At 42.5% G+C, this 16,121-nt stretch overlaps 1 protein-coding gene across 1 annotated transcript in view; it reads right to left on the reverse strand.

The window, feature by feature from the left end:
• Window positions 1-16,121, reverse strand: part of TXLNB (taxilin beta) — a 37,089-nt gene that overhangs the window by 13,213 nt on the left and 7,755 nt on the right. The window contains exons 3-6 of the mRNA XM_075087783.1: window positions 15,531-15,622; window positions 11,597-11,767; window positions 4,658-4,852; window positions 3,145-3,264 (exon numbers count right to left, since the gene is read on the reverse strand). Of these exons, the coding sequence (XP_074943884.1) occupies window positions 3,145-3,264; window positions 4,658-4,852; window positions 11,597-11,767; window positions 15,531-15,622 (578 nt within the window). The remainder of the gene's footprint in view (window positions 1-3,144; window positions 3,265-4,657; window positions 4,853-11,596; window positions 11,768-15,530; window positions 15,623-16,121) is intronic.

The following is a 16,121-nucleotide window of genomic DNA, read 5'->3' on the forward strand; positions in this document are numbered from 1 at the left end:
CAGCAGTCAGTAAAAATCCAAGAGTTAATAAACTCTTCTGTAATGGAAACAAGCCACAGAGAGGCTTGCTCAAATTAACATGCGCTCTTATGCAGCCTGAGGTCATCTGCAAACACCAAGCTGGGAGAAAACGCATCAGGAGAACTGATACATTTATTAATGGGCTATGAAGTGCTAACAAGGAGGCTGAAATATAAAGAAATGAATAAATATTGCATGTGGTGTTTACAAAGCAGCACTTCAGTGAAGTCTGGTGATGTTACACTATATTATTAGAGCTATCATAGCTGCTGGAAGCCCAGACATTCACATCATACTCACACTAAAAGAGCCAGTCCCCAAGAACATATATTCCCACTTAATGACATGGAACTAGGGACTGGCTTAGCGAAAATTAAGCTTCCCTTTTTGCTGCCAGACTCTGTAAATTCCAATTATGTAGAAATCTGATCAATACCTTCCACTAATATACTTGAAAGCTGCAGAAGCTTTAAACTGCAATTAATTGCACATCAAAGTTTGTATTACAAGTGCTAAAGATGTATGGTATGGGGATGAAGCATTGACCAGTTATAGAATAGTAGTAAAATTGCATCCTTAAGTAAAGTTGACCCTTTGGGAAGGCCACACAATATGAACCATCGTTCCTAATATAAGGAATCACATGTTTAGTTGCACTTGTGGAGTGAATTGTGTAAGCAATAAGATGACCTGCCTATTGAGATTTGATGTACAGAGGCTGCAAGAGGGGACACCTCTCCTTGTCTGAGGTAAAGAAGTTTTGTATAGGGGCAAATGGGAGCATTGCATAGGAAGACATCAAAGTGAGCCTTCAAGGATTAATCAAATAGATAAAAGAATAAAAAAAGTTTAATTTAAAGACATTCTCAAAATCCTGTAGCAAAAGTCATGCACAGGGATATAAAAAAATGGTAGGGAGAGAATTGGCATATAGCTCTGAAAGGCTTCCCCTCAGATGACAGGATGCTGAAATGCAGTAAGGCTCTGGCTTTGCGTGTTACTGAGCTGGAGACAGATAAAGCTAAAGGAGAGGACTCCAGCAAAACCACTTTGGTTTCACACATACATATATACCCATTACTCCCACAGACACTGGCACAATAGCTGGGTGGGTGGGACTCAATATGATTGAGGTGGGAGACAAGTATACGACAGCTTGCTGGGTGCTGGGCTACCTGTGATGAATCATGACATGTTAATTGTGCCTTGACTCATTGCGTGGCTTTTGGCTGGTCACTTAAGTTCTGCAGCTAAATCTACCTTGCTCTGAGGTGATGTTAGCCATACGTCACCAGCCTACCTCAAAGGCAGTGGTTTTGAGTGTTAGCTTGGATGGTGTGAAAAATATTCTTTGCATACTGTGCACTTCATTATACACCCACTACTTAAAGCCTTTGTAGCTTGTTTTCCAACCTGTTATTTCATAGGTGCTAGTCATACATACAGCAAAGCCACATAGAAAATCTCCCACTCCCAAGTGCAGACAGTGATGACTTTCACTGCTTTAGAAGAAATGAAAATAACAAAACCGCGCATATCAGTTTTGGAGGGACAGTCACATGCAACAGGCAGCCCCAAAACCCATATTCTGTGAGGTACAGCAAGACAGGTCACTTTTCCACAGAGCCAATACCCTGCCTTTCACATTTTTGTTCCCCCCCAGTATCTGGAATCTGGTACTCAGTATCAAAACTCCCAGTGACGGCAGTAAAGTAAGCCCAAATTTGCTTTGTCATTGTAAGGGATTTCTTAGAAATGTTTCCTGGGGTTTTAGTCTGCCAAGAATCCAGTGTCATGAATGAAATTTGGAGGTTTGGTTTTGCATAGGCCCAACAGTGAAAGGGAAGACGCAGCTGGGCCACAAATTGTCATGCAGTGACATGCAGATGTGCACACACAGAAGCCCCAGCTCCTCTTCCCCCTCAGTCTTTAGCTGGGAGTAAAGCTGAGCAGGAGTAGGTGTCCCAGCCACAAGATCAGTGCAGAGAAAGAGAATAAATGCTCTTATGGGCAATTTTTGGCAAGAGATGTTTGCTGTGTTTCCCTGCTGCTCTACCCACAGGGCTTAGAGCCCTGCATTTTCATCTATACTTTAAGACACTTTGGCCATGCTTGTGCTAATGTATCTGTTTCCAGATATAGGGAGGGGATAAAGATCCTCTCTCTAGAGCTCTCTCATGCTGCTCCTGAGTTAGCTGGAGGACTGATGAAAACCAAACCTTTCTTCCAACTGATGAGAACCTGTCGCTCCCCTTGAGTAGTCTCAGCTGCTGCCACCGCTGAGAAGAGGGACTAGCTGTCAGTGTTGAGCTCCAATCCTTTGTAGATGTTAGGATTGCTGTGAAAATACCAGGCAGCCTGAGAAAATTAATTTTGGTCTGACTGAGTTGCAAAATGTGTGAGACCGGGGAGGAGTGCCCACCTCCCATCCCAGCTGTGCCTGCAGGCGACATCCCTCCTTCTCTTTGCTGAGCCCCTGCTAGAGCTGCCCCCTCTGCCAGGTAGGGAGGAACGGCAGAGGAGGCTGCTAAAGGGCCCCAGACCCTTCCTGCCTGAAAGAGGCACTGGCAGACCAGTGTGGGGAGGTCAACCTCTGCAACAGAGAAGGGGAGGCTCCGTCACAGCAAGCAGCTCCTGTGGCCTCCTCTGTTGGCAAAACTGGACCCACAGGAGGATGTCTGGGGAGGCTCCGAGCCTGGGGGGATACCAGCCTTCAGCCATTTCGCTTCAATCCCTTGTTTTTGTTCTCCTCTCTGATTGTTTAAATGTGCTCATTTGTCATGTGGGGAGATGGAGTATCAAATATCAGAGCTGTTTGAAAACTAATGGCATCACCTGACCCAACATCACAATGAATCAACGGTGTAGCAACAGTGGGTTAGCTTGAGCAGTCTGTGCTCTAACCTACTGCTCTTGCATTTTGCTTCAAAACTTGTAAATGCCAATGAAAGCAGCCTCTGGAGGGCTGTTCCTTTACATCGAGCATTGACAGTAGCAATAAAAACGTCTCTGCTACCATATCCCAGCTCAGACCTGAAGAACCAATATATTAGTGAAATAGCATGCAGGTCTTGTTTTGGCCTAAAGTTAGATAAAAGACAGAGAGATTAGAAGGATAGGTACGTATTCTTTTTCTTTCTGATGTCGCTCCTCGGCTTCCTTCATCATTTCCTGAGACTGCTCCAACTTGGCATCCACCAGTTTCTGCTGAAGTTCTCTGTGCTTAAATATTTTATCAAGGTGCTGTAAGAAAATAAATTCTGCTGAATGCGCAGGTTTAATTGTGTACACAGGTCTTCATGCTCATGCATGTACAGCTGTCTACTAAAACACTCATAAGACAAAAACATTGCAAAACAGGAAGAATCCCAACCTATTGCAATTACTAAAAACCTACAGTCTGACAAGAACAAACCGTGCCAGAACTTGCATGGGAAGGGAAACCTGTTTACATTATTTATTTTGATTTATTATAGCAAAAAAATTTTTAAAAAAAGTACCTTAGCATCTTTGCCAGTTCTGTGGTCTACATACAAAATCATCAGTATAATCCAATATAACCGAAGATCAAATAATTGCTCATCAATAATAAATATGCAGGGGGACACACTTTTGGACCTGTTAAGTGGCCAGTGGATCTAAGCGACTGTGTGGATAAATGTGTAAAGACTCATTGCACCAGCAGTACCTGGGAGCACGTGCACAGCTCATACCATCCTCTCCGTAAATACAAGCCCTGTACATCCCCTTTGCTCTGGCCTCACACGGATAATGTGGTCTTGGAGGGCCTGGGTGAAAGTACGTAAGTGGGGATGCGGAGGAGATCAGACCAGGTGAACCAGAGGCCTCCTCTGGCCTGTAAAACATCTGGCTCCATGGTAACCTTCAGGGGGTAAATGGTGCTGATAGCCCTCTTCGCTCTTCCTTCATTTAGATAAAGTTCAGAGGAGCAAATATTCTGAGCACATCCCTCTGCTTTACATTTTCTTTTCATAGAAACCACAAGACAGGAACATACATTTCCTTCATTCAGCTTAAGACTTCATACATGATGCAACAGATTTGGAAATGCATGTATTGAATCGGGCATTCCAGATTGTAGGGACAGATTACTTATGTTTTATTCAGTAAGATAATGTTGTCTGGTTGCACCAAGGCACACAATAAACGTATTTAGGAACAATAAAAAGACCTATTTTGATATTTGGTAGTGTTTGTTATTAAAAAAAAGGTAGCTGGGCATTTTACTGTGGAGGTGGTTTTTTTGGTCAAAATTTTCTGACCAACTCTAAAGAAAGAATAACTTCCCATCTGTCTGTTGTCCGCTAGATCTTATGGTGAGCATTGTGCCTATAAAGAAGAATCTATTCCAATACAAAGGGCCTCCTTCATCTGTCTTCTTAATTTTCTGCTTCTGGGGAAAGGTTAAAGCGTTAACTTCAGAGCCCTTCCCAGCAACCTGTGTCTGGAGGGAACAAAAGTATATTTGGCATCACCAGCAGAGCAGGCTGTCCAGAAAGATGGGAGCTGGGAGGTGCTCCCAGTGGGGAGACCAGGCTGGCAATGCTTTCTGCTTTCCCGTGGGGAAGCCGGGTTTGCTGCCTCTCCCCGTGGGCAGCCAGGGTGTTGCTCTCACCTCTTCCCGCAGCTCGTACTGGTCAATGATGCTTTTCAACTTCTCTGCCAGCTCTGTGTTCTCCTGGCAGAGCTTCATGTTCCTCTCGCTTTGCTGCTCGATCTGAGCCTGGATTTCACTCAGTGTGCCCTGGAAATGATTAGTTATTTCTTTCCTCTTCTCATCTTCCTCCCGTGCCCGCTGAATTGTTTCCTCCTGTTGTTAAATGGGAGAGAACGCAGTCGTGTAAGAAAGACGCATAAGTGGTTCCAGAAAGATACTGTTTCAGAGTAGCATAAGGCTTCCCTTTGAAGGATTATACATGTTTGCTTTCCTTTTTTGAGATTTTCTTGCTTTCATCTGCTCCAGCATTAGGCATGATTCTAAATTTACAGAGCAAATTACACAGTGGCCTTGAAAAAATTAGGGAACTAAGAATTTGCATTTATAAAGATGGATGTAGAGCAGAGTTTCAGATCAAAGCGAGCCTGGAAAAGGGGACATACATGCATGTCTTAATTCATGATACTGCAGCACAAGCTTTTGCTTTGGAAGAAGATATTTATTGGAAGTGGTCAAAAGTTATTTTATTGAAATTCTTGTTGACTGAATTTAAAAATCACCATCTAAAATGCCTCCTTTTAATTAGGAATCTTATGAAATTTGTGGTCTTTGGGATTTTCATTTTTAAGAGAAATCCATCACTTTCTGTAAAATCCCTCCCAATTCCATAATTTTCCTTCCCTAACTTTTTAACTGACACCAATATTTGCACTAATTTATTAGGTGGTGGAATCAAGGAAATCTTGTGGGCTGTTTCTTACAGAATCAAAGCAGAGAATCAGAATTTTACCTGCAGAAAGACTGATGAATTTTTTTTTTAACAATTATTGAAATACTGGTTTGGACTTGTTTATATAAAAGACAATGCAGAAAAGAATCTGGATTAGTTGCTTTGGATCCAGAAATACGGACTGTTTTTATTGTCTACTCATTTGCTTGCAGGTCAGTCTGCCCTTCCAGGGAATGTAATCCTGAAGTACAGTGGCTAGGACCATATCTGTGTATTTACAAATCTTGCCAGAGCCACGTTAAGAACCCTCTCCACAGCATGCAAATGGCCTACTCTAATAAGGTTTCAACTAGCATAGTCATTTACATAAAAATCTCTGATAACACTGCATATGGATATTTTCTATAAATATACTTGAATAAAGCCTTAGCTGACTCTAATGAAGTGTAATTTATATCATAAATGTGGCATAAAAGGTGTTGACTCAGGCCCTACTCTTAAAGTAAGACAAATACCAAATGACCCAATTTCTACTTAGCATGCACAACATAAGCCTCATCTTGGACAACTGCTGTTCAAGGTAGGGGATGTTTTTCCTTTTGCTGACGGGAAGGATAGAGATGACAACACCTCAGATGACAGGAGGAAAGTACTGGTGCCATTAGTGCTAATAATACTGTAGTGCACAGGAATCACCATGAAGCCCTGCTGTGCTCTGCAATTTGCACAAGAACACGTGTGTGTACTCACAGAGTAAACCAGAGTGTGAGCCCAGAAGGGCTCTCACTCTTAAGAGGAAGAAAGAATTTCAGATGGAGCTGGGCAAGTGACACAGAGAGGGTCCTGGTTCAGTACCTGGCTTGGAAATTGGACACACAAAAAATCTGCAGCAAGATGAAAAAGAAGCTAATTTTTTTTAAATAAGCGAGAATGATTTTGAGTTAGCCTGAAACATTTTGCTTGACCAGAAATTGAGCTGTGTTCTGTCTGCAGTTACTTTTTGTTTAACTCTTTTTAGGACCATTTTGAAACAGAAATGCTGGTGGAAAGTAGAGTTAAAAATGTTACTCAGAAAGTATTTTAAATCAACCGCTTTAGCATTCCCAAAATGAAACATTTAATTTTCTTTTGAAAGGGGTTGTTTACAATGTCATCCCTTTTATTTTTGTTTGAAACTGTGGCAATTTTATCTTGAATTCCTAGACAGTTTCCATCAAGTCAGAACTCCATTTTACCTCTAATACACTGTTTAAAAAACTGCTCATGCCTCTTTGTTCTCCTTTGTATAGGTGCAGCCCTGAGCAGGGAGAAGAGTGACCAGGTGCTTTCACTCCAAGAAGTCAAGGACTTCAAGAATGAGAAATTGAGCTTGCACGTCTGGAGTCCTATTTCTATGTCTTCAGAACATCCTTCCTCAAAAATACTTTATTGTTTCAGTGGACCAAATGGTGTTATAGCATGTCAATGCTGTGATTTAAAGCTCTCTGGAGTAATAAATCCAGCTGAATATAAAATAAAAAATTGGTGGATTGTGCGCATAAGTCACACTGCACAGTTCTGTTACAAGGTGAAACGAGACATCCTGAGAGTGGCAAACATGCAAATGTGAAAATAAAAAAGGTGCATGTGTTACTCAGAGGATCTTATTTCCTTCTCGTCCTCTCTTCAGAGGTGGAATAATTATACAGAGCACAGAGACAATACAAAGATTCATGGTTGAAGACACTGAGCCAGGAAGCATTGAGTTGCAGGGCACAGTATTTCTCTTGACATCTTCTGCTTTGAGGAAAAAGATATTTGAGGAGGATATTTGCCTGGGGGGCTTAGGTGTGTCTCAGAGAGCTCCTCAGAGTCCGTCATAAAATGACAGGCATTTGTTAAATCCTTGATATCCCAGTTACAGATTAAGGGTGGGTGTGGGTGAGAGGAGCTGGCTGAGCAGAAAGGTGAGTGTGTGGCTACGGCACCATGCAGAGACCTGCAGGTGTTGCCTCTTCCCTGAGCCAAGGAAACAAGCCCCTCTGTGCCTCAGTGGTCTGCTGTGCCACAGAACAGGCCACGATACTGCTGACAGTAGGCTGGTGCCCAGTCCCTAAGGTAACAGCATTTCCATCTCTAAGTGCTACTGATAATACCATGGGAATAGTGATGGGTTTTTGGAGGTTCCTGCATTGAATCTGAGCCTTTACTAGCTGTAAAAGCCTACAGCCGAGGCTGCGCTTGCGCTGGAGCCGGGGAGGGGGCTGGATACCCACGGTGCCACCAGCAGAGCGCTGCTTCCCTGCCAGCTCTGCTCCAGGCTGTGGGGTTGGCTCCCCTTCACCCACCTCACCTGGGTGGCGATAGTCTGGCAAACCCCAAACCATCAGCATCACCCAAGTTTTATTATCACAAAGCTACACTCCCAACTCTTTGCTTATACCTGTCCCCATAACCTGAGAAAATGCACTTTTTTCCCAATAGGTTCCTTAGTGTTCCCATTTCAACACCCCAGAGTGTAAAGTAAGATCCTTAAGTTTCCTCCCAAACTGGAGGCTTGAAGACCAAATTCTGCTTTGTGTTACTGCTGTTACAGCTGAAGCAGCTGTGCAGAGTCCAGAGCTCCTGGCTTGCTTGGTTGTACGGAGCCGAGCAGAGGGTGTTTGCGGTGGTGACTTCTCGGCATCATCATGGTGAATTCATAACATGCAAACCATGCTTGGCCTTGTCAGATGCTTCATTCTGTGGTTGTTCTTTTAATAGTTTTAAATTAGATTTTCAGTTTTACTGAGAAAAATAAAGCATTGTAAATTCTTTTTAGATTTCCAGTTGTGGAAGCCTAAAGTCCAGCCATAAACTATTGTTCCCTTTCCTCTGCCCTTTCTTATCTTTGTGCTCCATATCTACCCTATCAAAGATATAGTCTTGTGTCCTACCGCAACGCTGCTATCAGTCTCGTGTTTTACTGCTAAGAATGTAAGAATGCATTGAATGAAACCTTGTAAAATTCAGACAAAGATATTTTGCAGTTTGGGATTTATCACTGGAATGTGAGGTAATTTGCAAAAAGAAGGGCAAGGTTGTCTCTCGTCCTCCTCCCTCTCAGGGGCAAGCCAAGAAGACTGTTAGTCTGCTGAAGTCATATCAGCCGAGACGATATGAGCGTGGACTCCCCATTCCCAACAACCCGTTCTCCTCATTGCCAGGCAGCACGGTCTGAGCCTCAAGGTCTGCAGTTTGGAGCTGAGCCCACAGTCGAAGCTGTTGCCTGTTCTGACATTTGTTTGAAAGTCATTGCTTAATGCCCAGCAGCAGGAAGGACAAGGGACCTGAGGTGTTCATGTCACTACAAGTTGCTAAGTTGCCACCAAACTGTCAGATAACTGGCAGAACGCAAACACAATGCAGAGAAATGAGTCGCTCTTGGTCTTAGCAGAGCTACTTTCTGTTGCAGTGGGAACGCACGCTGCTATTTCACGAACAATTATTCTGCCTTTCTTGGAGGGAAAATTAAACATCTGTTTTCTGCCGTGAACTGTAACTGCAAGGAAATACTCTGAATAGCTGGACTGTAAGTTAGTAAAATTTTGAGGCTGGTATCCAATACTAACCAGAAATTTTTCTTCTCTGCTCTGCACTGTTTGCTTTCAGCACAGCTCCGCATTGCATATTCATCACCACTTGGCTGCACCAATCTCCACTTAATGGGAATTCCACACACCAGATGAGTGAAGACGACGCTTACATGACGTGATGTGCATATAATGTACCACATGGCAAGTCAGAGGAGGTTCATGATCTGGACAGGCTGGGTTTCTCCTTTGCTATTGAAATGACACAATCTCCTACAGTTTTTATTTTCCATGCTTTGGAATATAATCAGAAGTGCTAATCCCAAGTGCTAAAAAATTATGAATCAGCTTCTCTGTCCTGCCAAAACCAAAGTAAAAATGACTTAAGCAGGAGATTTTAAAAATAACATTTGATGGATTCTCCTGTTTTGGGCCATCTCAGTACAGTCATAAGCAAAAGAAAATTGCACTCATATAAATAAACAGAAGATGAGATTCTGGAGATTCACAGATGTCCAGGAGCTAAAGCTTATTTGGCTAAGCTTTATTTGGCTAAAGTAAAATATTCCAAGAATTATGTTAAAATTCTTAGAGAGACAAAACTCGATAAAGATACTGAACACCTTTGTTTACTAATTTAATCCTCATCCATTCTGCAAGTATATTTTATCTTACTGTCTTATTTAACTTTGTTGCTTTTACTCTGAAAGCACACAAACCAGAGGAAAGCTAGTACTCTGGGTTTCCTAAAAGGTCTCCAAATTCTTAGAAAGATGTGGCCAAAATCTGAACACTTCCTACTACAAGATGAGCTCGGGTACCTCTCCTGGCTCACCTGGCATAGGTACAGGATAAAAATTTTAACTGAATCTGAAAATTGATAGGTTTATTTAGGGGACCTAGTCCCAAAATAAAACAGTCCAACGAGTGGAAAGATGTTGGAAAGAGACTTTCCTAAATGTAAAGTTGAAATGTGTAATGAAGTATTTATATGCAAAGAGAAAAGAAAAACCATGCTCTCTAATTTTGACATTAATATGCATATGATAGCTGGGAAATTCAACAAAACCTGTTCCAAATATGTTTTCTGAATATAATTAGCTTTCTCTATACCCCAGTTCCTGCTTATTTGTTCCACTGATATGATTTGTTTGTTTTAGAAATCTCAGTTAAGTCTATGCAAAGCACTTTAAACTGTACTCTTAAATCACTTTAAAATTGGTTTGTATGCCTCTTGAAAGATTTTGTCCAAAAATGGTCCAGTAAATCAGTGTGGATCAATATTGAGGTATAGCTCAATATGCACCAGGTTTGGTACAAACAACAGGCGCAAATTTAATTGACACTCCCAGTTTTGCACTACTATAACTGAGCACGCAGAGATTTGCTTCTAGGTTTCTTAACTAACTGTTAAACTGCTTTTGTCCTTCTACTAGTGCACAGTTTGAGTGTCCCCTCCCAGCTATATTCTTACCAATGTACAATGAAAGTCAAAGCTGGACACTGAAGGCCCACTCCTGAGCTGACGGAAATGAATGAAAATCTGTTACAGTTTATAGAGGTTATATCAGGTGAAATTCTTGCTGCTGAGAATTCATATGTGTAATTCTATACATAACTATATCCTCATAAAGAAGGATTTTGGATAGATCAAAGCAGAGGCTTTTTCTGTAATAACGCCACCATCACTAATATACGCTCAGAAAAAAAGGAAGATCACAACAGAAATACACTTCCTGAACCTAAAATTTTTCAAGAAGCATAATCATATTATAAATTTCACATTTAAATGGCGTGATGCATCAAGCAATAGGCAGACATGGCATATAGATCCCAGCGTTTTGAGACTCCTGAAAATTTTGTGTTTGAACTGATGCTTGTGACTTCCACAGTGTTGGCGTTCTTCCTGTCTTGAGAGTTGATGTGTTGAGGCAAGTGTCCTGATTGCCTAACCTCACAGACCACTTGAAAATGCCCAAGTGCTCAAATTCCATGAAAACACTGGCCAGCCTTCTGTGAGTGCCCTGGAGCAAAGCTGGTGTTTCCTATTATTCTGGCCACGCACATGCCATTGCATCTGCAGTCTCAGGGACCTGGCAAGGCATGGTCTGGAAGACCTAGCTGCTACACCTTAAAAAACACCCTTCCCCAGCTGCCTGTCATTTCCAGGAGGGGGACGTGTGCCTGTGCTGCCCCCTCTCCAGCTTCAGCCATGGCTGAAGCTGGCCTGAGAGCTGGAGCAACAAGGACACCTCTCACAGCCCAGCCTGGTGCTGGGTGGCTGGCCTGGCTGGGGGGTAGAGGCGACCTGCCACAGCAGATTTGGCAGAGCTGGTCTATTAGCACAACTGGTTTTCTGTGTGCTGACCTCCCTGCTAACATGAGAAGGGCTTACAGTTAATGTGGGCGAACTCAACGCTCAAAAGCATTTGGTTATTTCCAAGTGAGGAATAAAGGGGTCTTGGTGTACTGGCCTCAAGACTAGAGCATATATATAATTGTATATTGCATATGCAGATGCAAACGTCCCTTTGATTTGGTACTAAAGCAAAATGGGAAGGCATTAGCATCTTTTTCCCCACCACTGCTGGGTACCTTGAAAAGGCCACCACTCACCTTCAGGTTTTTGTTGTGCCTCTGGAGCTCCCTGCACAGGCTTTCGAGCTTGCTGCGGGCGAGGATGGCTCGGCTGTGCTCACTCTGCAGCTGGTCCTTCTCCTTGGTGATCTGGGCCTGCCTCTTCTGCAGGTACTTGAGCTTTTTTTGCTCAGCGCGATGTTCTTCAAGCTGGGTGGGGAACAGTGATTAAATCAAAATGAAGAGGAAAAGGAAGGAAAAGAAAATGAGCTCTTTTGCTTTTGGGAAACTGTTCACAGGAAATGTTTTGTATTTATCAGTGCCAATGGAAGAGCAGTGAGTGACCTGGGGGGTGTCCCAAGCCTGCTCACTGCAACCGTCCCAACTGTGCTGTGGTGTGGGTGAGTGAACATAATTCTTAATACTCTCGTCACACCATTTCAGCCCTTCCTTCTTTGGTTTGAATTTCTTTGAAGGGCAGCTGTGAGGTTTTATTTTTGTTTCAACATTAGGAACTGGAGCAGCCGGTAGTGCTTCATGAGATGAAATTTCTTCAGATCATGTGATAACGCAACAGTTTCTCATTTTGTTTTGTGGCTACCTAAAAAAGAACTGGCTTCCTAGATGCCCAGGAACCTGCTGGAAAAAACAAGAGCAAAAGAAGCGCTGGAGATCAGGGATGTTGTCTGTGTGGAGGCTTTGCTGCTGATGGAGGAAAATGCTCTTCCCTTAAGAGTTCTCCAAAACAACACGTGGGCACCTCCTCTTGTCAGGCTCCTCTTGCTCATGGGCACATGTGGAACCATCTGCCAGTTGTGTTTCTGGAGGTCCCATCATCAATGGGGGTGGGTTGCAGGGAATCGAACCTCTTTAGGGCTCTTTGCGACCATGTAATTACTGAAGAAAATATGAACGGTCCCTGACATTCCCATGGGAACCTGCTGTTCCTGTGGGGGCTGGGATTGGGGAAGAGGGGCAGCAACAGAATGGCTAGCAGCAGTCCCCACACGGACTGGTCATTTCTTCTGTCATGTGCCCATTACTGGCTGTTTTGAAAAAACTTCCTGCACTGCAAATTAACACCATAACAGATATGTCAAAGAAGTATTGAACCTCTGAAGCTCTTAAAGATTTCTTCTGTTCCAATGCACAGCAGCCCTCCTTGCTGTATTACAGGCATGCATACCTTCTGTGACATTTCTGAAGTCCAGATGTTTTCTGGTTGAAAACCAGCAGCACATGAGCTGCAATGTACAAACCTGAACAATAATAGTTGCTATTAAGATTAAATTATCTAATAATATAGTACCACTAGTATTAATTATTAACCCCAGTATGACTGGAAAAGTCTGTGAGTGCAGGGGAATGATGTGCAGCACAAACAAGACAGTCAACAGGCATCATATTTTACACTTTCTCTGCCTGACAATCTGTTTTCTGCAGATGTTCCGTAATTTATGCTTACAGTACAGAGCTCTGTGTATTATCAATCAAATCACAGCTAGGCATACCACAAAACAATGCAATCACCAGCTTGGAGTATATTTACAGTTTATGCTCAACTTTCAGCACGTGTGTTGAGTGTTTTTACCCTAGTAGATGAGAATAGGGGCTTTTGCATCTAATCAAGCTGCACTAGCTGAAATAATTTTCTAGTATTGTAGAGAAAAAATAGCCTCTCTGTAATTAAGGCTGAGATTTGTTTTCCTTTATAAGCTTGATTTTGGCCCCTTCCCCTTCCCTTTTAAAAACACAAAAAAGGTTCTTTTTGCTTCACATTTTGCATGCACAGCCTGTGCTGAGCGGATAATGATTTATCCAAATTTTAGATGATTCAGTCAAGCTGTGCTTGAGATAGGGGGCTTAGAATAAAATAGGTCTTAATCGTGATATGAGATATCTTCCAAGCAGATTTTTTTCTCTTCCCCACCACCCTGCCCCCTAAAAAGGACTTGCACTAAAAACTTGTATTTCAAAGTTCTCAGGAATTTCTAAGACATGGTGTTACTTTTGCACTGAGGAAGGGAATTCACTGGTAAATAGGAATAACATAAGGGCCACCAATGATCCATTTTTAAGAATGATTAATGAAATATTAGCTAAAATAAACTACAAATAGAAGGAATTCTGATTTTGGAAGGCTGACCTAGGGAGAGAAAATCTCAATTTAGGAAAAAATAATTTATCTTGACCGCGCTGCAGACAATGACAACACTCATATTTATTTATTAGTGTATAGCCCTTGCACCCAGCACTTGTGAGACCCTTAGGACCTCTGAAAACAAACCAGTCACAAGCAGTTCTGCAACCGACGTTTGTAGGCAAAAGCTGAAGGACAGTCTGCTTTACTAGCCCCAACCACTCTGCCTACACCAGTATTAATGAATAAAATGCTTTCTGATGGTGAGTAGCGTGGCATGGCTTGTGCCCAAATGGCTAAACTGTCTTCCTCCCGTGGCCCCGCAGGCATGGCTTCCTTCACACCAGCCCATGCTCTTCCCTGATGCCTTCCATTTTCTGGTGTACCCATCATTCTAGACTGTGCCAGGGCATGTGCTAACAGTCAAACAGCATATAGGTGGGTGGCTGTGGGGAAGCGCTGGTGCCGTGTAGGGTCCCTGAGTACAGGCAGCAGCAGCACTATCCAATGCAGCTGAAGCCTTTGCGGGCACCCAGCTCAGCCTGTGCAAGACTGCACCATCCCCTGGGCTGTGCTGCAACAAGTGCTTGTGTCACCACACGGTTCACTGGACGAGGGAGCTGACCTGGCTGGAAAACAACTCAGCAAAAGCAAAAAGTGACCTGAGCTGTGCGTTGGGGATGGACAGGAGGGAGCAGAGAGCACGGTATTCGCTACAGCTGACTGCTGACAAGTTATTAATCACACTACACCCCTCAGCTGTGCTGAGTGAGCAATGCAAGGCCTTCTGCAACAAGCTGTTAGTTATATTTGTTAAATGATTTATTTTAGTGACACTGCACAGAATGTCCAAACTGAATGTTCTGAATTTATGTTTTAGCACCTTTCTCCTGCATGGGTTACTGGCAATATGGCCCTTGTTTTATACAGTGCTCCAATGATGTTTGAATGCAGTGGAGAGTACATTATAGAGGAAGAAGACGACCTACTTCAGTTCATCCATTGGCATGAAGTCCCTTTAAGCATGAGCTAAACCATAGACAGCCTGATCCCAATTTATGAAATCAGAAAGTTTTACATGAGAAAAAGGAAAAACTAAACTTCACATTATGATGAGACATGAACACATCTGTGCATAAAACCAATTATAAAGTCAATGTTCTGCTTGGCACACTTTTTGGTATGCTACAAACTATAAAATGCTGCAGCCTTTTCATTTGTATGATTTCCACAGCTTATGGCCATAGGGTCCTTTAACTAAGAATAAAATACTTGATCTGAAAACAACTTATCTTAAGTGTGGAAAGAACAGAGTCACGTAGCTGGCATTGTTACAGGGGTGACATTATGGTGGTAGGGGCTTTGACTCTTCATTTCACTGTGTTGTGGTTTCTCTCACAGTTAGGCTCAGCTCTCTATTTTCTGCTTCCTAACATTTTATACTAAGCCCTGTATTATTTTAATTTTGATTAAATCACTGATACATAATTTAACGCAATACCTGCATACAGAGGTATGCAAAACTCCTTGCAGAAGGTGAAGGTGGAAGCCTAGGCACTAGTCTTCAGCGTGGTTGATTTGGTAGATTTGCCTTTAAGTACAAATATTCTGCCTTATCAACATTTCAACCCAAAGTCCAGCTTGTTTTCCTTACTTTTTACTTTTTTACTTCTTCTCACCCATAATTGATTATTTAACCCTGACAATTATTTTGGGATTCACTTAACAGGACAGATGCTACTGCATGAGGTTTGACCATGCTGCATGGCATATGTTTTTTTATACTTTCTTGTATAGACAATTTGCACAGAAGAGAACCAATGCTGTACTAACCAGCTCAGCATACTTCTTAAATAACAGGTCCAGCTTCTCCTCTGGAGTATTCAGCTTGTTCAAGCTTTGCATCAGTAGGGTGGCTTCCTTCCCTTAAAAAAAGAAAGAAGCAGAGGTTTGATGGTAGAGGTGGTTTGTAGCTGATGTACTGTTATGAAATTGATTGTTTGATGCATGAATCTATAAAAACTCAGGGAGAAATATGTCATTTTGGAAGGAAGGGAATAACTTTTGCTATGAATTTCTGGGTTTTTCTTCTCCCCATAAGAACAAACATGCTTGAATTTTCCTCCATTTCAGACCTCAGTAATGTGCTGTCTTCTGGCAAAAGCATTGGCTGTGAAATGCTTTTGTCCTGTATAATCTGATTTTTATTTAATGTTTTTGCAACGTGACTGTGTCACATATATGGCATATTTGACTGAGATAGGATGGAAAGGGCCTGGACCCCAAAGTCTCAGAAACCAGAGCTCTTTTCCGGCAAAAACTGATCAAAGCTGGCATACTCAGCTCCTGGGCTGCCCAGACTGTACAAGACATAAGGAAGATCAAGTTAGGTATGGAGACTATGGTGTGGGTGGAAACAATCAG

The sequence above is a fragment of the Phalacrocorax aristotelis genome, chromosome 3 (genome assembly GCF_949628215.1).
Source record: "Phalacrocorax aristotelis chromosome 3, bGulAri2.1, whole genome shotgun sequence".
Taxonomy (NCBI): Eukaryota; Metazoa; Chordata; class Aves; order Suliformes; family Phalacrocoracidae; genus Phalacrocorax; species Phalacrocorax aristotelis.